General features: G+C 40.7%; 2 protein-coding genes across 7 annotated transcripts in view; one reads left to right on the top strand and one right to left on the bottom strand.

Annotated features, from left to right (window-relative positions):
- The window catches only part of PAIP1 (poly(A) binding protein interacting protein 1), a 28,947-nt gene extending 15,556 nt beyond the window's left edge, over window positions 1-13,391 (bottom strand). Inside the window, exons 1-4 of one of the 3 annotated variants that reach the window (XM_061187761.1) lie at window positions 12,612-12,974; window positions 11,866-12,035; window positions 4,928-5,113; window positions 1,377-1,489 (exon numbers count right to left, since the gene is read on the bottom strand). In XM_061187761.1, the coding sequence (XP_061043744.1) occupies window positions 1,377-1,489; window positions 4,928-5,113; window positions 11,866-12,035; window positions 12,612-12,885 (743 nt within the window). In that variant the 5' untranslated portion in view covers window positions 12,886-12,974. Of the gene's footprint in view, window positions 1-1,376; window positions 1,490-4,927; window positions 5,114-11,865; window positions 12,036-12,611; window positions 12,975-13,344 lie in introns of those variants that run through there. The other 2 variants (XM_061187763.1, XM_061187762.1) reach the window with 2 other exon arrangements.
- Window positions 13,392-26,447: 13,056 nt separating this feature from the next.
- NNT (nicotinamide nucleotide transhydrogenase) overlaps window positions 26,448-27,240 on the top strand; it is a 96,263-nt gene continuing 95,470 nt past the window's right edge. For 2 of the 4 annotated variants that reach the window (XM_061189235.1, XM_061189238.1), the window contains exon 1: window positions 26,453-26,679. The gene's annotated coding sequence lies outside the window, so the exon portion shown is untranslated. Of the gene's footprint in view, window positions 26,680-26,994; window positions 27,079-27,240 lie in introns of those variants that run through there. The other 2 variants (XM_061189239.1, XM_061189236.1) reach the window with 2 other exon arrangements.

Raw genomic sequence — 27,240 nt, forward strand, 5'->3', positions numbered from 1 at the left:
TATTTTGGTGTAAAGAATAAGACAGGAACCCATCTTTGTTTTTTTCCCCCCAAACGACTAGCCAGTTATGTCAGCAGCACAATTTGTCTTTTACTTATGTATCTGAAGTGTCACCTTCGTTAAAAGCTTAATTTTCAAGTGTCTCTAGAGTGTACTTTTGGAATCTTTATTCTGTTCCAGTGCAGTTTAACCACACGATGGAATACTTTGCAACCATTAAAAGTATCTTTAAAGAACTAACAGGCAAACTCTAATAAACTCAAAGACAACCTTGTTATTGAATACAAGAACTCAGATTATAAGAAAATTCATTTCCCTACATTAGCTCATTAATTCAATGTCATCCCAAAACATAAATAAATAACAACAACATTTGTGTAATTTCACATGCTGATTCTAAAGTTCAGAGAAAATAAGCATGCAAGAATAGCAAAGAAGACTACACACACACACACGAATGGGGAACTAACTAGACTAGTTGTGAAAAAATGAGAGTTTTTTAATAGCCTGGTGATAAAACAGGAAGAGAACAAGTAATGAATGGAATATAATGAAAGTCCAGAATCAATGCAAATATAAGGATGTAGTGTGATAAAGGCAGCAGTTCTAATAAGGAATGGATCATTCAAAAAAGTGGTATGGGAAAAATTGGTTAAACGTGGCGATAAATGAAATTAGATCCTTACTCAAGCCAAAAGTACTAAAAAATATGTAAAGTGACCATTTTTAAGATCTTGAAAAAGGAAAAGGCCTTTCTAGGCACAAAACCAAAGGCAGAGACCATTATAAGAAAAAGGCCTATATATGACTATAAACTTAATACTATACAAATAAGAATGGTCTGCCCTTGGACTTCCCTGGTGGCACAGCGGTTGAGAATCCACCTGTCGGGCTTCCCTGGTGGCGCGGTGGTTAAGAATCCACCTGCCAATGCAGGGGACACGGGTTCGAGCCCTGGTCCAGGAAGATCCCACATGTCACGGAGCAACTAAGCCTGTGCACCACAACTACTGAGCCTGTGCTCTAGAGCCCGCGAGCCACAACTACTGAGCCCGCGAGCTGCAACTACTGAAGCCTGCGTGCCTAGAGCCCGTGCTCCACAACAAGAGAAGCCACTGCAATGAGAAGCCCGCTCACCACAACGAAGAGTAGCCCCTGCTCGCTGCAACTAGAGAAAGCCCCTGCACAGCAACGAAGACCCAATGCAGCCAAAAATAAATTAATTAATTAATTTAAAAAAGAAAAAAAAAAAAGGAACGGTTTGCCCTATTCTCCCCTGCAACTTTCTATAAAGAACAGTCTTTAGCAAAGAAGAATGGTCAAATTCTAGTACATTTAGAAGTAGTTTTCCTTTAATTTCATATATACACACTAACCTTTGAAGTAGCAATTGGCGGAAGTTGCCACTCTGTGGGCTAATTGTCAGATGATGGGACAGGTAATTACAGAGGCGAGCTCCCATGTAAGAGAAATTTGGGATAGATGTGGCCTTTCAAAAAGAAAAAAGTTTTATATGACACAGACACATCAAGTTATTAATGCAAACACTCAACAGCAATATTCTAAAGAGGAAAAACATCCCTGCCCCCAAAACTGTACAGAAAAATGTACAAGTCATTTGTAATTGTTAGGCATAAGGATATTAACTCTCCCTCCCAACCTTACACCAAGAACCAGAATAAGTACAAAGAAAAACATTAAGGTAAGCTCTCCCCACCATTTACCCGAGGTTAGCAGAAAGCAAAGAGATAAATCTCTCTTTACACCAACAAATTTTTGCACAATATGTACATGTACCCAGTTGCATAGTGCCAATTATGAAGTATATTTGCCAAACTAATGATCTGTGGCATTTCTCAGGAATAGGATGGCACCAACTTTGGCATCTAGCAGTCCAGAACAAGAATCCCAGGCCTGTTTTGTGACCCTGGATATCTCTAAACCTCCCTGAGCTTCAGTTTCTTGATTCCTAAAGAGGTAATTAATGGTACCTGATGCAAAAGATTAACACTTCAACAACACTCCAAACACTTGGGGTAAAAGAGGAAATCAAAAGAAATAAGCTATTTTTAATAAGAAGACAGTGGAAAAACACTGAGTATCAAAGACTGTGTGACATAGCCAAAGAAATACTCAGGAAGTTTAACTTTCAACTGCAGTTTTTAAAGAACAGTAGAACACACACATTAAGAGGTTAAGGGACTTGGCCAGTCTCACAAAGGTAGTAGTTAACCAGAGTCTAGATCTAACAAATGGCCTGATGCCCCTCCAATCCTATGTTGGGTCTAGTTACTCATGTGCAACCTTAGACAAGTCATTTAACCTCTGTTAAGCTATGTACAAAATGGGGATAAGAGTAATACCTTGCAACCACTGAGGATTAAATGAGTTAACTACAGGTCAAGTGTTTACCATTGCCTGGCATGGAGTAAGTACTTTATAATTAGAACTTTTTATTTCTAATTATTTCCTTGCTCACACAGGACCCTGTACATTTCTCAGCAAGGAAGAAAGACTGATTTCTCCCGACATTCATGTATGTGCATCTGGTACCCCGAAAGACTTGAAATTCAAAATTTATACTTTTCCCATTATTGGCATTGCCTGTTTTCCTTTACTTTTAAAATTTAAAGTAAAATTAAAGACAACAAGGCTGGTCATTAAAGTTTCCTGCTTCCCTGCTATACCTCAATTTTACTTCCATAGACAACCACTTTCAATTCTTTCAGCTGAAAAGGTTTTAACCTCCGTATCTCCATGCTCCATGATTTGAGTTTAGCCATTTCTTACTAGCTCTCCACGAAGGAAGATGAGCATTTATTTTTCACCCTGTTTAACCTTACTTCATTCCACTATGGTATAACTGTAGATACACCGTGATTTTTTTAATTAGTTTCCCTTTACAGCTGTGCCATGTATTATGCTGATTTCTCCTCTCTTGCACAACCTTGTTTTCCCTAGACTTAATTTTTTCTACTTTTTAAATATTATTTCTCACTGACTTCTCATTAGTTTGTTTTTCTTAATATCTTCAAACATAAGGGAGTGTGCTCATCTTACCAGGGAAGTCTTTCCTGGAGCATTCTGCCCGATTCCAGCGAAGCCTTGTACCTCTAGGCCTACTATGTGCATGGCTACTATCTTGGGATCTCCTTTCACCATCATCTGGCTGATTCACTTAGCCTCTCCTGTAAAATTCCCTGTTTCCTAGTTCCCATGTCTTCATCCTTAAATCGTCCTTTTGGTGGAGTACCTCCTTCAATAACTTCAAGAAGGATTATGATAAAACTTCAAACTGGTTACTCAGTGCAAAAAGGTCTAGACAGTCTAATTTTTTAAGATTTTCAAGCAATCTTTTTAGCCTCATTCCATCCTTATCCTAGAACCCTTCTGGAGATTCTGCATCATATATCAGGGCGATTCTCGACTTTCCCCACTGGCTTGGAATTCAACTTTTTAAAAAATCCGCCAGGTCAGTTACCACTCACCCATCTGCGTTCTAGTCTCCAAAATGGGTACTTCTATCTCCTTTCGCCGTGTAAGTCCTTATGGGCTTTTGGTGTTTTAAAATCCCCACACTGTCATTTTAATAGTATTTGGTGAGGAATCAAAATTGAATATGTACGTTTAATCTGCCTTTTTTTTTTAAACAATAGGTCTTCTCTCGTTAGTTGCTATGAGTAAACTCCCTCAATGAAACTTAAGAACTGTTGGTGAATCTATATCACTGACCATAGAATGTTAGAACTTAAAATAATACTAAGTACATATTTGAAGCGTTGGCTTTGAGACAATCACAGAAATTGTAGTTTGTTAGGTTAGAGCCTTTCTAACCAACCCTGATATAATACGAGCATAATAAGAACTATAATAATAATATAATTCTGATATAAGAACTATAATCAAGCAGCCTATTGAAGGGCTGAAACTAAATAGAGCCAGAAAAGCAAAAAGAAAAAAGTAAAATTCTTCCATTTTCTTATCTAATATTCCTTTTTAATCCATTTAGATGGCAAAAGTAGGAATCAGGACAAATAGAGCAGTTCTATCTTCCTAAAACCTCAGGCATTTTCAGAAATCAAAGAGTTGGCCAGGTAATACTGGGGTCCAGTAACAATCCAGAACAAACTGGAAAAGTAGCCAAATGAAACACTAGGTAGGATTACGAAAACACAAAAAAACAACCTGCTATCGTAAGTCACCCTTACATATATTCCAAGTTTGAGCTGCTCTTTCAGCAATGACTGAAACAGAAATATAACCTTCGGTGGCGTTTATCTCCTACTCTGTTTCTGGCCAGTCTCCTCACTGACCTTAAATTTGTCTTCAAAATTGAGTGTTGTCTATTTTTTCCCCCTTAAAATAGCGTTAATGTGTCAATGACCAATATGCTAGAATTAAAACTAAACTTTGTGTGAACAACCTAGACTGACATTAGATTTTTTAAAGGAATTGAGATGTAAATCCTTGACATTTTTAAAGACAAGCAGAAATGTTAAGACTCAAATCAAGGTGTTTTGTGGTCATTTTTTTTTTTTTTTTTTTAAATAAAGAATCATTTATGAGGCAAAAAAGTTCTCCCATGACTTTTTTTCTCCCCTACTCCAATAATGGCAGATCCTTATAAAACAGAGGTTTGGAAAAAAGGCATGATACTCATGTAGTGTCCTCAGAAGTGTCCAAAGCTCCTTCCAACTGCCTGTACAGAGCCTTGGCTACACAGGAAAATTTGCAGTCTGGCTCTAGTCCTGGATCCCTAACTACAGAAATTCTGTACAACAGAGACTTAAAAGCTCTCATGAACCATAAAGAGTCAAGGAGTGTGGAGGCTGGTGAACATGTACCTGGCCCCCCTCAAGGAGCAGCCACCACCTTCGGGCATCAAGGAAGCTATCCAGTGATTGCCCCATGCTATTAGCCAACCTACCTGTTGATAGATGAGTTCCACAAGTTCTTGCAAAGCATCATCTGTTGTAACCCAGCCATTCAGTGTCTCTGCAAACTGTTCAATTTCAGTTTCAAAACTGCCAGGCTGCTCTGTAAGATGATTCAAAAAATCCTGAACATATTCTGACAAAGTGGGATAATCCTCACAACCATCCTCATAGGATTCCTATAGATCAAAACGTTAAAAAAAAAAAAATTAATCCATGCAACTGGCTAAAAAAACATGAAGCAGCTTTGAGTTGGGATGTCTCTAGCTCAAATGATATTTTTAAGAATCCTTAACCTGATAAAATGTGTTATTTTCTTCAAAAAGTTAAGTCCACTTCTTCCTTGCCCAATAGCCAAAATGTTATAATAGAAGGGCTTCATCTAGCTGGGTAGAGAATTGTCTTCTCACCCCTGGTAGATTTACAAGATGGCTGAGAAATAAAGTTTAAACCAATATTTCATTATAATACCAAGATCAAAATTAAGATTTATAGATACAATAAGATCCAGGATTTGTTTCAAAATGGGAGAGGGAGAGGGACCAGAGATATAGAAACAAGAATGGCCACTTGTAGCTAACTATTGAGGCCATGGGCATTCATTATACCATTCTCTATCCTTGTAGACATTTGACAATTTCTATATTGAAAAGTTTGTCATCTGTCAATCCCCAAGGACATGGAAATAAATATATAGCTAAGTGACTATAAAATATCATAGTGTATAGTGGTAGGAGACTTGCTATGTCCAAGTTTGCAGCCAATCTTGATAGTTGCAACAGTTTCCAATTAATATCTATCACTATCACCCCAATGTTCATAGCAACATTATTTACAATAGCCAAGGCACGGAAGCAACCTAAATGTCCATCGACAGATGAATGGATAAAGAAGATGTGGTACTTATATACAATGGAATATTACTCAGTCATAAAAAAGAATGAAATAATGCTATTTGCAGCAACATGGATGGACCTAGAGATTATCATACTAAGTGAAGTCAGTCAGACAAAGATCATATGATACCACTTACACGTGGAATCTAAAAAAATGACACAAATGAATTTATTTACAAAACAGAAATGGAGTCACAGATGTAGAAAACAAACTTATGGCTACCAGGGGGGAAAGGAGGGAGAAGGGATAAACTGGGAGAATGGGATTGACATATACACACTACTATATATAAAACAGATAACCAATAAGGACCTACTGTATAGCAAAAGGAACTCTACTCAATACTCTGTAATGACCTATATGGGAAAAGAATCTAAAAAAAGAGTGGATATATGTATATGCATAACTGATTCACTTTGCTGAAACTAACACAACATTGTAAATTAACTATACTCCAATAAAATTTTTTAAAAAATATACCACTATCACCTTTAAGTAGTTCCCAACCTTTTAATTAAAAGAACACAGAACCATATTTTAGTACTATTTAATTTTTAGAGAGACTAACAGCCAATAAAAATTTCTGGGAAGATAGACAAGGGATAACAGTAGTTACATCTGGAGTGAGGAAACATTTATGTTATAAATACCGACCCTTTATTATGAAATTGTGAAAGCAGTTAAGCATTATAAATGCATGTATATTAAATAATTACTTAATGTTAACCACAAACATGTGTGAATTTTACAATTAAAAACTAGTTTAAGTTTCTGATATACAGTTTAGAGTTTTACAGATTTGTAGTATCCTACTATTAATGACAATGAAAAGCAGGAAGTCTACAGGTCCCAGTTGATGGTACTGATTTCCTAACTGTTCCTATCAAACGTCATTCATTGTGGCAAAATGCAGTTTAGAACACTGATTTCAGTCTTTTTTTTCCCAAATAAGCATAACTCTTTTAAGAGAATTTGAAGTGTGAAAGTAAAAGAGGAAAGTAGAGCTGTTCTGAATAAAGCTGAAAAGGGGATTCAGAGCCTGTTGTTTCAAGCAAAAAGGGAGACACAGAGTACTCTGAACAGATGAGCACTCCAATGTGTCTGAATCGAAGCTTGTATTAGTTCTCTAGTACCAGATTTTTTTTTAAACATTATCAGAGTTATTATTATTATTATTTTAATTAATTAATTAATTAATTAATTTTTGGCTATGTTGGGTCTTTGTTTCTGTGCGAGGGCTTTCTCTAGTTGCGGCGAGCGGGGGCCACTCTTCATCACGGTGCGTGGGCCTCTCACTGTCGCGGCCTCTCCTGTTGTGGAGCACAGGCTCCAGACACGCAGGCTCAGTAGTTGCGGCTCATGGGCTTAGTTGCTCCGCGGCATGTGGGATCTTCCCAGACCAGGGCTCGAACCCGTGTCCCCTGCATTGCCAGGCAGATTCTTAACCACTGCACCACCAGGGAAGCCCCCAGATTTTTTAAAGTATACATTTCTTCAGTCTTCAATGTGAAGTCAAATGGCTTCCAAGCAGAGGAATATTTAAGATTTATTTTTCTTAGAAAGAGTTCTGTGACAAGAGGTTAGGAGGGACATCAACTAGAAAACTTACTTCCGGGGGGAGGCAGTGCATATGGGGGGATAGGGGTATATGGGAACTCTCTGTACTCTCCAATCAGCTGTGCTGTGAATCTAAAGCTGCTCTAAAAAAATAGTCTATTAATTAAAAAAAACCAAAAAAACAAAAACAACAACAAAAAAGAAAACTCACTTCCCAGTAGGTACCTTGAATACATTGTCAAGAGACGAGAACCTAATCCAAAGCAGTGGGGATAAAAGGAAATGATCACTTAGGTGGAATAGTTGCGACTATTTTAGTTAACTTGATTGAAAGCGGGCAAGAGTGTGAAAGAGGAAAGTGAGTCAATACACCACAAGCTTTTAGCCTGAGCAGCTAGTTAGAATATAAAAGTATAAGAAGAAGTTTGCAAAAGATAAATTCTTTTTCGTTCTTGAGTTTGAATGTGAGATCCTCAGAAGAGGTCAAGACAAATGGAAACACAAGCCTGGAGTTAAGAGGAAGAATTAGATTCCAGAGTTATCAACAGGCAGGTTGGTGATGGTCAGATTCTAGGGGATTCTAGTATCACTAAGGGAGGTAATAAAACAGACAAAAGACAGAACCTCAGAGCCTGCATTCTGAGGGAAGGAGGAATGGTCTCAAAGTTGGGAGGATGAAGTACTGCCACAGAAGCCAAAGGAAAAGGTAAATGAGGAGAGGTGCTCATAATAGCAAATGTTACAGAATAATTTCATTGGTTGAAGTCTGAGAGAATGATGGTTGCAGAGTGTTAGGAATCAGAACTATGCACACAGAGAAAAAAACAGAAAATTAGTATCTTAAATATTCAGTTTTTATAAAAAGGAGGAAATCCTGAAAGACTGAAAAGGTACCCTTGGCACCTAGAACAGGACCCACACTGGGAATTAAACCTTACAGATCATACTGTGGTCAACAAAGTCTATTTAGATGAGGTTTAAGATGACGATAGATTTTAAAACCCAAACAACATCAGCATCTGTCACAAAAATAGTATCAGTACAATTAAGAGGATCAGTCTGCAGAGGTTTGAACGGTCAGTGAGAAGTAAAGTGGTACCAACAGTGAATAATTTTTCATTTTGGAGAACATCACTATTGAAAGGCAGGAGAGAAACTGGGCAGTAAGTTGAAGGAGGGTGTTCTTAGCAAAAGCTGGGATTTTTTGTGCACATGGGGGTGGGGGGGGTTGTCTCTTAATAAATGCTTTATCAACTTCTATGTGGAATTTTTGGTTCTCGTAAGTGAACCGTGATTAAATATTCAAGATGTAATGGTTTACCTGAGAAGAAGCAATGGCCAGGAATAGATGGATACAGCAACTCATTGCTAAGAAGGCATATAAAGCAGTAAAATTCTAGCAGTGGGATTAGAGGAAGGATTGAAGATAAAAGGGCTTGGAGTTTTAGAAGGGTTATGAAAGCACAGCAAAAGACTATCAGAAAAAATTTAAAAATCATGCATTCTTGAGAGCAGATCCAGCTCAATGATACCAGGCAATAGCTTCTCATGTGTATAACAAAAGCAGACTCAAGGAATTTCTGGAAACCCAGCTAGGAGACCACTAGAATAGAGGCTCTACAAAGACAAGAATTTTTGTCTATTTTGTCCACTGCTGTATCCCCAGCCCTTGACTCGTGGTAAGCATCCGACTTTTTATTTATTTATTTATTTTATTTTTGGCTGCGTTGGGACTTCATTGCTGCATGCAGGCTTTCTCTAGTTGCGGCGAGCAGGGATTACTCTTCGTTGCAGTGTGTGGGCTTCTCATTGCGGAGGCTTCTCTTTGTTTCCGAGCACGGGCTCTACGCGCGCGGGCTTCAGTAGTTGTGGCTCGTGGGCTCTGGAGCACAGGCTCAATAGTTGTGGCACATGGGCTTAGTTGCTCCGCGGCATGTGGGGCTCAAACCTGCATCCCCTGCATTGGCAGGCAGATCCTTAACCACTGCGCCACCAGGGAAGCCCTCAACTATTTCTTAATGAGTGAGTGACTTTGGATTACGGTTACTACAAGGAAAAGTTTCCCTCATAACCAGATTTTATCCCAAGACTCGGGAAAAACAAGGATTTTGCTGTTCTGTGACTAACTGGATTGAGAAAAACTCCTAGCTTTGACAGAGGGTAAAAGGGTAAGGCCCGAAAATATATCAGGGCAGGGGTAGCAAGCTTGAATGCTTATAGAATCCAGGTGGATTACAGGCAAATGAAGTAAGCCAGTGAGCAAATTAGAGCTTACACATTCCATATAAAGGGGCTGCCTCTATTCAGCTCCAGCCAACTTTGCTCTATCAAAACAGCAGTCCAGTATGGCCAGATCTTATGGATTTCAAGAGAAACCAAAAAATTCAGATTTGCAATATCTAATTTAAGTACTGGTAAATTATAAAGCCCCTTTTAAAAAAACTCAGGGCCAAAAAAGACACACCTGCAGGGTACACGTGAGCCACAGGCTTGCAGTTTGCAATCTTTTCTGGCAAAATGAGTGCAGCAGGAGCTGAGGAGACCAAGGAGCGCCTAAAAGATGGCAGTGGCTCAAAGGAAGTGGACTAACATGGCTCAACACATTGCTCTCAGGAATCACTTGAACTATGTATAAAACTAGTTGGTAAAGAACAGCAAAAAAAAAATTGCATCCCTCCCACCATAAGATAGCCCAAATCAATAGGAAGACAAACAAATGAGGAACCATTTGTGGTTCTTAAGGTAAGTATCCTTAAGAGTTATTCAACTACTCACAGCTCTCCAATGGTTCCCTTCTTCTCTAAGCCAAATACAGTTTTGGGGCAAGAATCCAGCTGCTCTCATTTCTACTTTACCTGATTGATGGCCCATTCCATCCCAAATCAATTGCCCTTCCTACTATGCCTATATTTTCACCTCTCTAGCCCCAAAGTTCTTCTTAATGCAGTCTAAGATGCATGAAGTTTCTAAAATATGGAATAAAGCTTTCCCATGGTTTCTATCAAATATGGAATAAAGCTTTCCCATGCTTTCTATCAAATATGGAAGTCAAGTCCCCCCATTCTCCCCCCAAAAGTAACAAAAAAAGGTGTGCCACCATTAGTTGATCAGGTACATTCAAATTAAAAAACTAACACCCATCCACCAGAATGGCTAAACTTAAATAGCAAATACCTAGTGCTGGCAAGGAACTAAAGCGACTGGAAACCAAACAGTACTCAACGCATACACTGGAACAGTCTCTTTGGAAAAATATTTGGCAGTCTACTAAAGCTGGCTACCTTAAGTCCCAACAACTCCACTCCTAGGTATATACCAAACAGAAACAAGGGCAAATGTCCACCAAGGCATGGACAAGAATAGCAGCCCTAATCGTAAAAGCCCAAAAGTGAAAGCTACCCAAATGTTCATCAACAGACAAATATTCACACAATGGAATGCTATGAGAATTAGTCACCTCCAATTACATGCTACAATATGGATTAATTTTGATATTGAATGAAACAAAAATATATTTTATATGACTCCATTTATATGAACTTTGAACAGAGGCAAAACTATTGTTAAAGCAAAATAGCGGTGACCTTTGGAGAGCAGTAATGATTAGAAGGGGACAGAGCGGGCTTTGGGGATGTTGATAACTTAATGTACACTATTCTGTATATTACATGTCAAGAAATGAAGACAGGAAAAATAGGACTTATGCTAAAGTATTACCATTTCTTCAATCCAGAATGGTCCCTGCCCTACTTATCTACAATTAATTGCTATGCATTTACATAGCAAAACAAATTCCTTTCAATATATCCCAATTGTGCTTGGCGTTTTTTCCTGCCATTTAAGTGTGATCAATTTCTAAAATTCTTACGTTATTGACAAAGATGACTCTGAAAGTTTAAAATACTTTATCAAAAGTTTAAAACACTTCATCAAAACTCCCTACATTTCTACATAACTGTTAATTAGAACCAGAAACACTTCTATTTTAACCTAACAGAGCCCAGATGTGTATTTCTCAACATTCAAAAACCTACCTGAATTAGTCTGCAGCAAAACCACTGATAATTTACCCTAAAGCTACCAATGAGTATTCAGCTGTCCTGCTAAAATAAAAAATTAACTTTGCCAGGCCACTATTCTATAGGTTGTCCATAAAGTCAGGACACAGACTTCAGTTTTATAGACTGAAGATGTCCTTGACCGCCTTAAATTTATTAGCCTAGAGATAGTCTACAGATGCTGGAAATCCAGCAGTGAACAAAATAGACAAGATTGTCTACTCTCAAGCTTACATTCTGATACCTTGAATATAATAACTACAAAATACATTATTGAATCAATTTTGTTTCATGATTTCAATAAATCCATAAAATGTTTTATGTGTGGTACAGAAAGCACACCAGTATACTGATAAATGATGCAATAACCATGTTATTCCAATAATATTAACCTAGGGTTGCAGTAAAAGTGTACTTACTGTATAATTAGAAGAATAACTTGATGGGTAAAATTCAGGGGCGTTCACAGACAGCTTAGACATTAACACAGGAGCTGCAACCACCTGGGGTTTAGCCATTGTTGACTCCGAATTCTGCTGTGGGCTATTATCCTGCGAACTAGGTGGAGCTCTCGGGGGCCTCGTTTGTTCTGAGAAAGGGAAAAAAAAATCGGTGTTAGACGCGTTCATTCCCTTGTATAACTTACAGTACACTGAGAAGCCATCTGAGCAGGGATAGTTTTTAAGTCAAACAAGAACCCTCACGAAATTTAAGGTTATCGCCAGGATATGTGCAGAGAGCCTACAAAAAGGAACAATAGACTTGCTTTGGCTCATTTATGAACAGACCTGCGTCCTGAATAAACACTTGAGGGCTTCTTTTTCTTTTTTTTAAAGTCGGTTAAAAAGAGATGGTTGCCCGCCTAAGGCCTCCCTCTCGGGGGCTGGGGAGGGGGAGGTGATTTTTACTTCCTCCCGGGACAACAGAACTCGGGAGACCGCGCACCGGACCCCTCCCCCAGCCGGGGCGCACAAAGGATTCCAGCGGCCACCTTCCAAACCCCGTTCCGGGCCCGTCCCCACCCCGTAACAACCGGGCCCCTCGGGGAATGCTTTCGGGGAACCGGGAGGAAAGAGGAGACAGAGCGCCGCCCTCGCGCGCGCGCGGAGGGCCGTGGGGAAGCGTTTGGCCCAGGAGGACGGGGTCCCCTAGAGCGGCTCCGTACCTGGGAGCGCCCCGGGCCGGGGAGGCCTCTGGGGGCCGGCGGGGACCTCGCACTGGGCCCCTGGCGGCGGGGCCGTCCTGGGCTGGCGCAGCGGCGGCGGCTGCAGGAAGCCCGGGGCTTTGGGCTGCGGCGGCGGCGGGTGCCGCGGCCGCTCAGCAGGCCCAGCTCCGTTCGGGAAACCGCCGCCCTCAGGCCCGCCCCCTCCGCGGCCCAGGCCCAGGCCCCGGCTCCGGCCCCGACCAGCACCTGGGGCCCGATCGAAACCGTCCGACATGCTCCTCCTCCTCCTCCTGCGGGGGCCACCGCCGCTGCGCTCGGAAGAGGACGCCGGGAGAGGCGTCGCAGGCCGGCTCTCGCCGCCGAGCTCACTGGGGCCTCATGGAGGAGGAGGGCGGCGGGCCCCTGCTCGGCTCCTCCGCGCTTCGGCGGAGCGGACGGCAGCTGAAGCACCCGCCAAGGCCGCCGCACCGGAGCGCCCGGCCCCCACGGCTACCCTCCGCTTTCTGATTCTCCCCTAAAACCCAGCTCCCCCGCCTTCGGCGCGTCGGGGGCGAAGGCGGGTCACAGCGGCCCCCCGCGGCCCGGAGGCCCCGTTCGCAGCGGGCCGGCAGCCGCGGCCCTGCAGGCCGCCGGGAGAGGGGCACCTAGACCGTTGGACAGCCCTGCTCGCCTCGGGTCGGGCGAGGGCATCTCGGTTCCCAGGGCCGGGCTCGGGGCAGAGAGGGGCGCTTACCCCTGGCGGGCCCGGCCTACACGAGGTTCTATGGAGAGAAGTCAGACACTGACGGTTGATGCCAGGAAAATAAAAATACGGGGGGAGGGGGCGTGGAGCCAGAGCCAGGGTTCGCGGACGCGCACCTCCGTGGGCGCGCAGGTGTGTTCAATGACCCGGCGCCGGCGAGACCGGAGGACTGGTCGGGAAGGGGGCTCTGGAAGCTGCTCTGCCACCTGCTACGTTAGCCGCGGGGAGGGGAGTAGGAACAGAATCAAAAATGCCCCCCACCCCGGCCCATCTCAATTCACTGTAGATATTTATCACAGTAGGTCACACTGTGACCAAGCTTTACTCTCTTCCCTTTTCTCTTCCCCTCCAGAAATTTTAAGAAAATACCCTACCTTTCAGTGAAACTCTCCTCCTTTTCATCTTCCACCAGTGCTGTCCAATCAAAATATAATGCGAACCACAAATGCAAGCCACTTATGTAATTATAAATTTTGTAGAAGGCACATTACACGAGTGAAAAGAAACAGGTGAAATTAATTTTCATAATATAGTTTACTTAACCCAATAGATCCCAAATGGCATCATTCCAACATGTAATTAATATAAAGATATTAATGAGATTTTCTCTTTTTTCATACTAATCAAAATCCAAAGTGTATTTTACATTTTCTGCATATCTCACTTGGGATTAGACACATTTCAGGTGCTCAATAGCCCCCTGTGGCTAGTGGCTACCGCATTGCACAACAAAGTTCTAGACATTATTTATGTGTAAATTATTGTTTTAATCAGTCCTGACGGTGCTAAAGCCAAATGAAGGCTGAATATAAGTAATGAAAAGGAGGGGAAAAAAATGATTTCTTTACTGTTAGATTGAAACATCTCCACAAATTGATTGTAGCCCTGTATTTTAAGCAAGCCTTAATGTTTTTCACCATTGTCATCTTGAGAATCATTTCAGTTAAGAAAACTCTTTTTAACCATTTTCTCTTCTTGCTAATGAAGAAAACACTGACATCTTCACCTAAATGAAAGAGGAAAATGGCTCTAATGAAGGCAATCGTGAATAAATGATTCACACTGTTGATTGTTGGCAAAAATAATGAAGTCAGGGAAGGAAGCCAGCAAAAAGTGTGGTTCCTTGGTGCTGAGAAAGAATGTAGGGTTCAAAGTAGGCCAGAGCTTTGGTTTGGATCCTGGCCTAGACCCTTAATGCCTGTGTGGTCTTGGGTAAGTAAGGGATTTAGCTTCCCTGGGCCTCAGTTTCCTCATGTATAAAGTAAGTATGTTGTAGCACTGAGCATATATTACAAAGACAAGATTACAATTTAAAAATTAGATGAGGTAATGCCAATAACATAAAAATCCATTTTTTTAGGTAGTCGTCAGTCACTTCTCGCCTGGTCTTTTGTACTGCATAGGAAAGCCCCACAAACGGTACGCTCAACAACAGAGCTATCCTATATGTTCCACTAAAGCAGGTGCTCCAATCCTGTCTCAGGCTTTTGTTTGCATTCACCACCCTTTACTTCCCCTTAGAACTTTTATGATGCCTAACTCCTTTTCCTTACCTAAGACTTTCTTATCTGAGGATGAGGCTATTCTGCATCCATGGTGACATCAGGGTATCTTTACAGTCCCTTTTGTTAGATAAGTTAGATAATTGAGATGTTGTCCTTTGCCTCTCCCTACTTACTGTTATATAACTTTAGCCCTATTCTCATGACATATGAAAAGTGGACTTGCGGACAACATGAATGGATTTTTTAACACTGTTGTTGCTCTGATTCTCAGGCCTTCAGATTCGGACTAGAACTACACTACTAGCTTTCCTGGGTTTCCAGCTTGCAGACATTAAATGATGGAACTTCGCAGCCTCCTTGAGCACATAAGCCAATTCCTCATAGTAAATCATATATATATATATATATTATATATAATATATATATAATATATTATATATATTAGTTCTCTTTCTCTGAAGAACCCGAAGAATCTGATACTCAGAAGTGGGGTGCAGCTGTAAGAAATACCTTAAAAATGTGGAAGAGGCTTTTGAACTGGTTAATGGGTACAGGCTGGTAGTGGTTTTTGATGCATGCTAGAAAAAGTCGACATTGCCATGAAGGGGTTGTTAATGGTAATGCTGGTCAGGGCTGAGAAAGGAAAAGAGGAGAGCTGTAGAGAAAGCTTCCATCTTCTTAGAGTATACAAATAATCATGTACAGAATGTTGTTAGAAATATGGACACTAAAGGTGATTCTGATGAGGTATCAGACAGAAATGAAGTTGTTTTTGGACAACGGAGAAAAGGCAATCCTTATGATAAAGTGGCGAAGATCCTCTCCAGCTGTGAACCTGTGAAACCAGCTAAGTGATGTGCTTCCACCCAGTCTGTGGTATTTTTGTTAAAGCAGCCCAAATTAGGCATTTATTCCAGAGAAATGAAGATTTATGTTCACACAAAAACCTGTACCCACATTTTTATAACAGGTTTGTTCATAATAGCCCCAACGGGGAACAACATAAATTCTTTAACGGGTGAATGGTTTAACGGTGGTGTTCATACCATAAAATACTACTCAGCAAGAAAACCACTGATAAATGCAGCTTTGATGGCTCTCAAGGGAATTATGCTGAGTTAAAAGAAAGTAATCTCAAGAGGTTATTGTATGATTCCGTTTATACATGACAAAATTATAAAGATGACAAAATTATAAAGATGGAGAACAGTTTAGTGGTTGCCAGGGATTAAGGAGGGGGTGGGGTTTGGAGAGAAGTAGGTGCGGCTATTAAAAGTAGGTACTATGAAGAATCCTTGCGATGGAACTATTCCGGTCTTAACTGGTGGTGATCACACGAATCTACACATGTGATTAAATTGCATAGAACTAACTACATGTGTGCACACACACATACACAAATGAGTGCATGTAAAACTAAGGTGGATGTATTGTATGTTGTCAGTTTCCTGGATGTGATATTGTATTATAGTAATGCATGGTTACGTAAAATATTACCATCAGAGGAAACTGTGTAAAGGGGAAATGAAATCTCTCTGTATTGTTTCTTACAACTGCATGTAAATGTACAATTGTCTCCAAGTAAAAAGTTTAAAAAATAAGCCTTATTTCATTTTATTCCATCACTCCCCACTCTTTCCTAGCTAATTCTGTTCACTTTTCCCTGCCCAAATCATCATGGCAACTAATATATCATTTTAAATTAATGGGGGCCTCCTTAACAGAGAGAAGAATTAGCTGATGTGTTTGTTCTCTTGGGTCTCATTTGTGTGAATTATCTTCCTCTCCCAGTCTCCTGGGCCTGCTATGAAATGTAGCCCCAAGCCAGTCAGCACTTGACTCCCATCTGGATCAGGGCTCCAATCCATCTTCGAGAGCCAGGCAACTGCCTGGGATTTCCCCAACATCTAGTGCACACATTGGTTTAATGTTGATCTCTTCGCTGGACTATAGCTCCATGAGGATAGGAATTCATGCATTTGTTCCTTCAGTAAATATTTATTGCATGTCTACTAAATGCCAGACACTGTTCTAGGTGTGAGGATGCTCAGAGGTGTGAGCTTAGTAGCTGTGAAGTGTGTGACACTAGAAGCAGGAAGACCTGTTTGACGGCTGTAGCAGAAATTCCGGTGAGAAGTGATAATGGCTACTAAGGTAATGGTTGTGGGGTTGGAGAGAAGGACCAAATGCAAGAGATGTTAGAAGGAAGCTGACAGATGTGTATATGGCATTAATGAGAGGCCAGAGACAAGGATGACTCCCAGGTTTCTGCTTTGGTGCCTCAGTCCCAAAGAGTGAGAAAACCAGAGGAAAGCAGACTCTCACCAGGCCTCTCGCTAATTCCATTTTGGACATTTCATTTGGCACCCGGAGCATCCAAGTGGAATTGTTCGGTCAACAGGTAAGTCATGGACTTGGAGTTCAGAGGGGTGTTGCCTAGAGTTAGAGATCTGATAGCTGAAGCCCCAGGAAGAAATGAGATAACTTAGGAAAAAGTATACAGAGGCAGAAGAAGAAAGAGAAGCACCAAACTGAATGGCTAGGTTGAAGAAGAGGAATCTGCTTATATAGGACAAGAACTGAGAGAAGACAGTGAGGAATAGAAGATTAATGAGGGAAAGCCCAGGAGTGTCAAATTGTGCCGAGATGTCAAATAAAAGTAGGATTCTAAAGAATCCAGGAAAGCACACCCATTCCCTGAGTCTGAGCCCCGAAGTCACTTAGGCAGCTGTGTGCTGTCTGAGGTCATTACAGAGCTGAATGAACAACCGCCATGGGGAACCACACCCTCCTTCACCAAGCCATCTTCTGACTATAATTTGACTATCTGGATAAATTTGCATTTTGAGAGGAAAAATAACAACAATAATAGCTAATATTTAGCACCAACTCTGTTCCAAGTACACTTTACATGGATTATCTCATTTAATCTTCCAAACAACCCTATGAGGTAGGTTCTATTACCCCATTTTATAGATAAAAACACTGAGATTCAGAGACGTTAATTAACTTGCCTAAGATCACATAGTTAACGAGCAACTCAGTTTTATTAAGTCAAGAGTCCACAAACTGAGACAATATGCTATACTTTATCTCCAGAATAAGTGGATGACACTGATACAAACATTCTATTCTGTTTGGGTTATATTTCTCACTATAAATTAATAAATAGGCATTCCAGTGATATTAGCAATTGGAATAACATAGATTTGTGAGTGATTTGGGTGCAAGCAATTGCCAGTATTAGGAAGTATAGACAGCTCTAAGCTTGACTGTGAAATAAATGGGAGAGATATGAGAAGTTTGCAAGACAAGTGTATTAAGGACGTTTTTGTTGCTATTATGGGTTTGTTTTGTTTTGTTTTGTTTTAATGGGAGAAAGATTAGTTTGTTAGCCAAAGACAATGAGGTAAGGGAACACATCAGGGAAAAGGGGGGAAAATTGAGAGATTAAAGGACCAGAGGAGGTAGCAGTTCATAAACTCAAAGTACAGGCAGCAGGAATAATTTGAGATGGGAGAAAAGCTATGTCACTAAGAAATGGAAGCAAATGCAGATAAACTGCAGGAGAGGGAAGGTGCTGGAAACTTCAGACGGTCTCCATGTTCTCAGCAAAAAAGAAGGAAATGTCTTTACTTTGAGGGTGGGAGACATCAAAGAAGGGACTTGAGGAGAGGGGCAACAGTTGCAAAAGCTGCTCTGGGAGAGGAAGCTGATGAGGAAGGGGGAGTGCTCACAGGAAGACAGCTGGGTGGTACTGAAAGTCCCCCTGAGGTTGGAGACCAGGGACTTGTAGGGGCAACACTCTGAACAATTTCGTGACATTTCTCTAGCAACTCTTCCCAACCTGATGTGGAAACTGAGAAGCCTGTTAGTGGGAGTGTAATTTCATGATGCAGTTAAGGCAGAAGAATAAAGGCAGAAGGGGCTGAGAGGCTGTTCATGGTTTCAGCTAGCTAGAGGAAGGGTTGAAGATGAGGGTGATAGATTGGAAGGAAAAGGGGGATCAAAAGAAAGAAATAAGGGAGTTGGAATGAAAGTGGTGGTCCGAGCATGAGATATGAGAGTTAAAAATTTTAGAGGAAGTTCCGGTGAATAGTTCCATGTACAATATTCTACTAATTGTACAGTTCAACTAATTGAACTGAAGTGCTTGCTGGCCAGCAGGAAGGTAATGTAATAGCTGGAAATGCTATTTTCAGCGTTGAAATTTGGCATTCAAAAGACAATTAGGAATGTCAATGTCTAATGTATAAATGGCAAGTATGAGGCATGTTCTGTTTCCCTATCTCTGGCACAGTGTATTCATTGCCCTTTCTGCTGGCACCTAGATTCTATCATTAATATTTTACTACACCTGCCAGGCTTATTTTTTAAATTAAATATTTTATTTTGAGATAACTGTTGATTCACATGCAGTTGTAAAAAATAATACAAAGAGAATATTTGTACTCTTTACCTAGTTCTCCCCAATGGTAGCATTTTGCAAAACTACAGTATAATGTCACAACCAGGATATTGACATTGATACAGTCAAGATACAGAACATCTTCATCATCATAAGGATCTCTCCTGTTGCCCTTTTATAGTCACATCCACCCTCCTCCTTAACTCTAGAAACTTCTAATCTGTTCTCTATTTCCATAATTTTGTTATTTCAAGAATGTTTTATAAATGGCATCATACAGGTATGTCACCTTTCAAGACTGACTTTTTTTCTCTCAGGATAATTCTCTGGAGATTCATCTAAGCTGTTGTGTGTATCAATACTTCATTCCTTTTCATTGCTGAAAAGCATTCCAGTGTAAGGATATACAACAGTCTGTTCGACCTGTTGAAGGACATCTGGGTTGTTTCCAGTTTTGGACTATTATGAATAAAGCTACTATGAACATTGATGTACAGGTTTTTGTGTGAACATAAATTTTCATTTCTCTGGGATAAATGCCCAGGAGTATAATTTCTGGGTCATATGCTAGTTGCAAGTTTAGTTTTTTAAGAAACCACCGAACTGTTTTCCAGTGATGAGTACCATTTTACATTGTCATTAGTGATGTGTGAGTGATCCAGCTTCTCCCCATCATCACCAGCATTTGGTATTGTCACTATTTTTTTTTTTTTTTAGACATTCACATAGATGTGTAGTGATGTCTCATTGTGGTTTTAATTTTCATTTCCTTAATGGCTAATGATGTTGAACATCTTTTCATGTGCTTATATCCCTCTTTGGTGAAATTTTTTTAATGCCTTTTGCTCATTTTCTATTTGGATTTTTTTAACTGTTGAGTTTTGAGAGTTCTTTATATATTCTAAATACAAGTCCTTTGTAGATCAGGAGGGAATTTTCTCATGTTGAGTTTAAGATATATGTGGATATCTCAGTGGAAGTGACCAGCAGGCAGTTGGCTGCATGAGTCTGGAGGTTAGGAGAGAGATTGGGGCTGGACATTAAGCTCTGGGAGTTGTGATAGCACAGTTGACATTAAACTGGAAGGAAGACAATATTAGAGTTAAAAGGAAAGAGGGCCAAGAGAACATTTGCACATTTAAGCAGTGAAAGAACTGAGAAAGAATGGTTAAAGAAGTAGGAGCAGATAGGAAAGTGATAAGATGAAAACCAGAATCTGGTTTTTGCTTTTTTGTTATGGGTAACATCTAGCATTGAAAAGAGATCTACAAAGAGATGATGTTCACAAAACTGCTTAAAAAGTATTTGAACTAGAGTTTTCATCAAATGCAACATTTAAAAAGTTAAGTAATAAAAACCCTCCAGAAAGTAGGCATAGAGGGAACTTACCTCAACATAATAAAGGCCATATATGACAAACCCACAGCCAACATCGTTCTCAATGGTGAAAAACTGAAACCATTTCCTCTAAGATCAGGAACAAGAAAAGGTTGTCCACTCTCACCACTATTATTCAACACAGTTTTGGAAGTTTTAGCCACAGCAATCAGAGAAGAAAAAGAAATAAAAGGAATCCAAATTGGAAAAGAAGAAGTAAAACTGTCACTGTTTGCAGATGACATGATACTATACATAGGGAATCCTAAAGATGCTACCAGAAAACTACTAGAGCTAATCAATGAATTTGGTAAAGTAGCAGGATACAAAATTAATGCACAGAAATCTCTTGCATTCCTATACACTGATGATGAAAAATCTGAAAGAGAAATTAAGGAAACACTCGCATTTACCATTGCACCAAAAAGAATAAAATACCTAAGAATAAACCTACCTAAGGAGACAAAAGACTTGTATGCAGAAAACTATAAGACACTGATGAAAGAAATTAAAGATGATACAAACAGATGGAGAGATATACAATGTTCTTGGATTGGAAGAATCAGCATTGTGAAAATGACTATACTACCCAAAGCAATCTACAGATTCAATGCAATCCCTATCAAACTACCAATGGCATTTTTCACAGAACTAGAACAAAAAATTTCACACTTTGTATGGAAACACAAAAGACCCTGAATAGCCAAAGCAATCTTGAGAAAGAAAAACGGAGGTGGAGGAATCAGGCTCCCAGACTTCAGACTATACTACAAAGCTACAGTAATCAAGACAGTATGGTACTGGCACATAAACAGAAATATAGATCAATGGAACAGGATAGAAAGCCCAGAGATAAACCCATGCACATATGGTCACCTTATTTTTGATAAAGGAGGTAAGAATATACAATGGAGAAAAGACAACCCTTCAATAAGTGGCGTTGGGAAAACTGGACAACTACATGTAAAAGAATGAAATTAGAACACTCCCTAACACCATACACAAAAATAAACTCAAAATGGATTAAAGACCTAAATGTAATGCCAGACACTACAAAACTCTTAGAGGAAAACATAGGCAGGACACTCTATGACATAAATCACAGCAAGATCCTTTTTGACCCACCTCCTAGAGTAATGGAAATAAAAACAAAAATAAACAAATGGGACCTAATGAAACTTAAAAGCTTTTGCACAGCAAAGGAAACCATAAACAAGATGAAAAGACAACCCTCAGAATGGGAGAAAATATTTGCAAATGAAGCATCTGACAGAGGATTAATCTCCAAAATATACAAGCAGCTCATGCAGTTCAATATCAAAAAAACAAACAACCCAATCCAAAAATGGGCAGAAGACCTAAATCGACATTTCTCCAAAGAAGATATACAGATTGCCAACAAACACATTAAGGGATGCTCAGCATTACTAATCATTAGAGAGATGCAAATCAAAACTACAATGAGGTATCACCTCACACCAGTCAGAATGGCCATCATCAAAAAATCTACAAACAGTAAATGCTGGAGAGGGTGTGAAGAAAAGGGAATCCTCTTGCACTGTTGGTGGGAATGTAAATTGGTACAGCCACTATGGAGAACAGTATGGAGGTTCCTTAAAAAACTAAAAATACAACTACCATACAACCAAGCAATCCCACTACTGGGCATATACCCTGAGAAAACCATAATTCAAAAAGAGTCATGTACCACAATGTTCATTGCAGCTCTATTTACAATAGCCAGGACATGGAAGCAACCTAAGTGTCCATCAACAGATGAATGGATAAAGAAGACGTGGCACATATATACAATGGAATATTACTCAGCCATAAAAAGAAATGAAACTGAGTTATTTGTAGTGAGATGGATGGACCTAAAGTCTGTCATACAGAGTGAAGTAAGTCAGAAAGAGAAAAACAAATACCGTATGCTAACACATATATATGGAATCTAAAGAAAAAAAAAAAGTTGTTCTGAAGAACCTAGGGAAAGGATAGGAATAAAGACACAGATGTAGAGAATGGACTTGAGGACACGGGGAAGGGGAAGGGTAAGCTGGGACGAAGTGAGAGAGTGGCATGGACATATATACACTACCAAATGTAAAATAGATAGGTAGTGGGAAGCAGCTGCATAGCACAGGGAGATCAGCTTGGTGCTTTGTGACCACCTAGAGGGATGGGATATGGAGGGTGGGAGGGAGACGCAAGAGGGAGGAGATATGGGGATGTATGTATATGTATAGCTGACTCACTTTGTTATAAAGCAGAAACTAACACACCATTGTAAAGTAATTATACTCCCATAAAGATGTTAAAAAAAATTAAATAAATAAAAAGTTAAGTATAAACATGTTAACTGCTATTATGGAGTTTATGATCAAGTAGTTTGACAATGGTAACTATGTAATATATAGTTATATTTTTTTAAAAATTGAAGGAAAAATTCAATTAGGTTGAGTCTTTATTAAAAAAGCAAACAAGTTTATAGGAAAATTCTTCTAATTATTAATACAGAACAACTTTCACCTGAATTTCCCCCAAATAATTTGAACTTTCACTTTAAACTCAAGAGCTAGTAAATCTACCCATGTTAAAAAAACAACAAAAACCCGTCTTTACATTTTGTACCCTTAAACACACAGACTGCCCCTGTAGTGGGTTCAACAGTGCCTCCCCAAAATTTGTGACTATGCTTATTTGAAACTACAGTCTTTGCAGATGTAATTAGTTAAGGATCTCATCCTGGATTTAGGGTGGACTTTAAATCCACTGACTGATGTTTTTATAAAAGGAAGAAGAGGGAGATTTGGGCACAGAGAGACACACAGAGAAGGCAACAATGTGAAGAGGAGGCAGAGATTGGAGTGATGCGTCTACAAGCCAAGGAACACCAGGGATTGCTGACAACCAGAAGCTTTCTCCACAAGCTAGGAGAGAGGTATGGGATATTTTCTCCCTCAGAGCCTCCAGGGGAATCAACCCTGCTGACACTTTGATTTCACACTTCTGGCCTCCAGAACTGTGAGAGAGCATATTTCTGTCATTTTTAAGACACCCAGGTTGCGGTAATTTGTTACAGCAGCCCTAGGATATTAATATAGCTCCTATCTCTCACCATTTTCCCAGGCCCCCAAAGATATTATTAAATAATTTTTTGTATTCATTAAAAAAAACATAGATTTTTATCACTGGCACTTACTACATGGAGAGAACAAAGGTGTGCTTAGAGCTGGTGTTTTAGATGCTTACAGTTTTAAATGCAAACTTGTTTTACTTAACTTAAATTGCCAATTATTTAACTTTGTGCTGGCTGCTTATTGTCAGTTCTCCTCTATCCTCTTCCAATTAATGTTGATTAGTGTAAGTTCATTCAGTCAGTTAATATTTGCTTCCTACAATCAAACACACTTTTGATTGGTCTGCCTGAGAGAAGAGGGCTGAGACTGACGTTAGTGATGGTTGCTTCAAAACCTATCAAGTGTCTGTATAATTAAAAATCCCCGGAGTCTAAGCATATTATCTCATTGGAGTTGTTTAAGTTGCTAATAATTACTTATAAAAGGGAAGTTTGAAAAAACAAAGTGCTGATAACTGTTTGAAGTAATAACCACAATGAAAACACATTAAATTGACCTGTTCTCTGGCCTGGTTTGAACTAGATGCAGGGTTTTGGTAACATGTTATCTTTGGAGTTCAGTTTCTGATCACACATTTTCTCAGGCTTAGCCTACATTTTGATTTTTGGCTATTGGGCACCTCTGTGGTTTGAGGCTTCAAAGCTGACTCTAATGGTGCGTTACACTCTTCTAAAGATTTAAATCTTTTTTGCTTTGGATAGATTAGGACTCTAAATATTAAATAATATCTTTAAGCATTTGTGGGTACAAAGTCTCCTAAATTTTAGAGGGTTTAAGTTTTGATGTGTATCTTGACTTTAAAATATATTTAAAATTAAAATATCCAATCACAGAACAATCTGTAATGAAAACTTGCATATATGTGAGAAGTACTGTTCTAAGTGGGATTGAAGGCTGAGAAGGCCAAGGAGGAAGGAGCAGATATCAAAATGGACAAAGTCCTCACCACCTAATAGGGGATACAAAATCTTTGCAAAAATTTTATACAAGACAGTGTCTAAGATTCAGAAGCAACTAACTTAAAACAAACTTTTGGAAATACTCCAATTTTCTTTGGTAATTCCTATGACTATATTGTAATTATTATGTAGGAGCTTAAAGCCTAAAACAGAATCCTCCAAATGACAAATGTTTTCATCTGGAGCAATGCACTCAAATTACGTTGGACAAATGAGCAGAATGAATTTTTAAAATTACCATACACTGGGCTTCCCTGGTGGCGCAGTGGTTAAGAATCCGCCTGCCAATGCAGGGCACATGGGTTTGAGCCCTGGTCCTGGAAGATCCTCCATGCCGCGGAGCAACTGAGCCCGCGAGTCACAACTACTGAAGCCCGCGCGCCTAGAGCCCATGCTCCGCAACTAGAGAAGCCACTGCAATGAGAAGATAACCCGTGCGCAGCAACAAAGACCCAATGCAGCAAAAAATAAATAAAATAAAATAAATAAATTTATGAAAAAAAATTACCATATACTTCCTATTTAACAGAAAAAGTGAAAATCGATATATCATCTTTGGATTTGCTCCCCAGTCATATAATCACAAATTAAGTCAAATTAAATAAGCCATTGAGCATTTATTTAAGCCAGGGTTTCTCAGTCTTAGCACTGTTGATGTTTGGGGCCAGATAATTCTTTGTTGTAAGGGGCTATCCTGTGTAATATAGGGTGTTTAGCAGCATCCCTGGCCTCTACCCATTAGATGCCTCCCCTTTCCAGTTGTGATGACCAAAATGTCTCCTGACACTGTGGGATAAAATTGTCCCCAGCTGGGAACCACTGATTTTTAAGCCTTGGGAGAGAAAAGAAGCAAACCCCTGCTCCACCCACCAACACATGTTTTAAACCTACCTTAGTTTTTTCCCCAGTTTTATTGAGATATAGTTGACACACAGCAATGCATATGTTTACGGCGTACACCATAATGATTTGACTTACATACATTGTGAAAGGAGCTTAGTTTTAATCCTTATCAACTACTCCTGCCTTACTGTACTTGCAGTATCTTGAAACTGTTTCTAGGGTTGCACTTATCACCGTTCCTTATTATTTTAAAACATGAGGCTGTGTCCTTTCCTGTCTGTGAATTCTTCCAGGACAGGAACAGTGTTTTTACCTCGTCTGGATGCAGTGGAAGTCCTCAAGTTGTATGACCTTTTGTGTTGGTTAAAGACAGGAAATGTTCTCAAAATAAGGGTTTCCCTGTAGTTTACTTCTTTTTAAGGATATGGAATATCTGTTTGCCTCATGCCTTTGAGATTCATAATTTTTAACTCATCTTAGATATTTCAATTAAAGTAAAAATGCAGTGACCATACTGACACTTCGTGATGATTCAGCTTTGGGTAAGCGAACCAATTTATGCTCTCTACCTTACTATTCCCACTTTTAATCAGAAGACACCTGCAGACTAAGTAACACAAGTCATTACGTTTCAGCGTCCTTTAGTTGTTTTGCCGAAATCAGCCTAGGCCTGGTCAGGACACTTAACGTCCACCAAGGGCGCTCTCCAGCCCCTGGATATTAATACGAACAGAAGCACACGACTTTCTGTGGGCGTGCCGTAGGAAGACCAGTCAGCAGATGTGTGTTAATTTTGGGGCCTTGACTTCTTCTCAGAGGAATTTAACTCCACCCCTCCGTCCGGAATGGAAAAACAACGCCCCCATTCCCGCCCTTCACCACCTCCTGGCCTCCTCCCACTTGCCTTTTGGTCTTCTGTTTTAGAAGTTCTGATTTTTCCTAGACAGCTAGAGGAAAGTCAGGTACCAAAAGTGGAGTTCTGTTATTTCATTCGTTCTGGTGGGACACTGGAGAGGCGATCACACTTTGTAACTGGCTCTCCAGGAGAGGACCAATGTAGCCCTGGAAACTTCAGCGCCTGCGTTGGGCTCCAGGTTTGATTGACAAGGACGGGCCGAGGGAAAGCGCGGGGCGGGGGGGCCCGCAGGTCGAGCCCGGGACAAAGAGGTTTTTGGCTGCCACCAAGGAGAGGGAAGGGCCCCTTGGGGTAACTGGCCTTTGTGCGCTAAGGGGCATTTCGTGAGGTCGTTTTCTCATTCGGAGAGAGGGCTGGCGGGCGGGCGGGCTGGTGGAGGCGGCCGGGCGGGGAGAAGGGCCCGGCGAGGAGAGGGCGCTGGGCCGGGGCGGGGGCTGTGCCGTCGTCACGTGGCCTCAGCCACCACCGGCTTGGGGCTGTTCTTCCGGGTTGGAGGCGCCGCGCCGCGGGGCTGGAGCCCGGGTCTGCCAGCGCGGCGTCCCCTCGCAACCCGCGGCCGCCCGGCCTCCCTGCCAAGGTGAGCGTCAAGGCGCGGGCAGCCCGGGCGCGCTCCTGGGGCGCAGCTGGGGAAGGGGCGCGGGGCTGGTCCAGAAGATCCCGGCGCCCGCGGAGAAGGAGACCTGTCAAGGAGCCGAAGGGGGCGGGGTCGGCAGTGACCCCGGCACGTGGTGGACCCTCG

This window comes from Eubalaena glacialis, chromosome 4 (genome assembly GCF_028564815.1).
Source record: "Eubalaena glacialis isolate mEubGla1 chromosome 4, mEubGla1.1.hap2.+ XY, whole genome shotgun sequence".
Taxonomy (NCBI): domain Eukaryota; kingdom Metazoa; phylum Chordata; class Mammalia; order Artiodactyla; family Balaenidae; genus Eubalaena; species Eubalaena glacialis.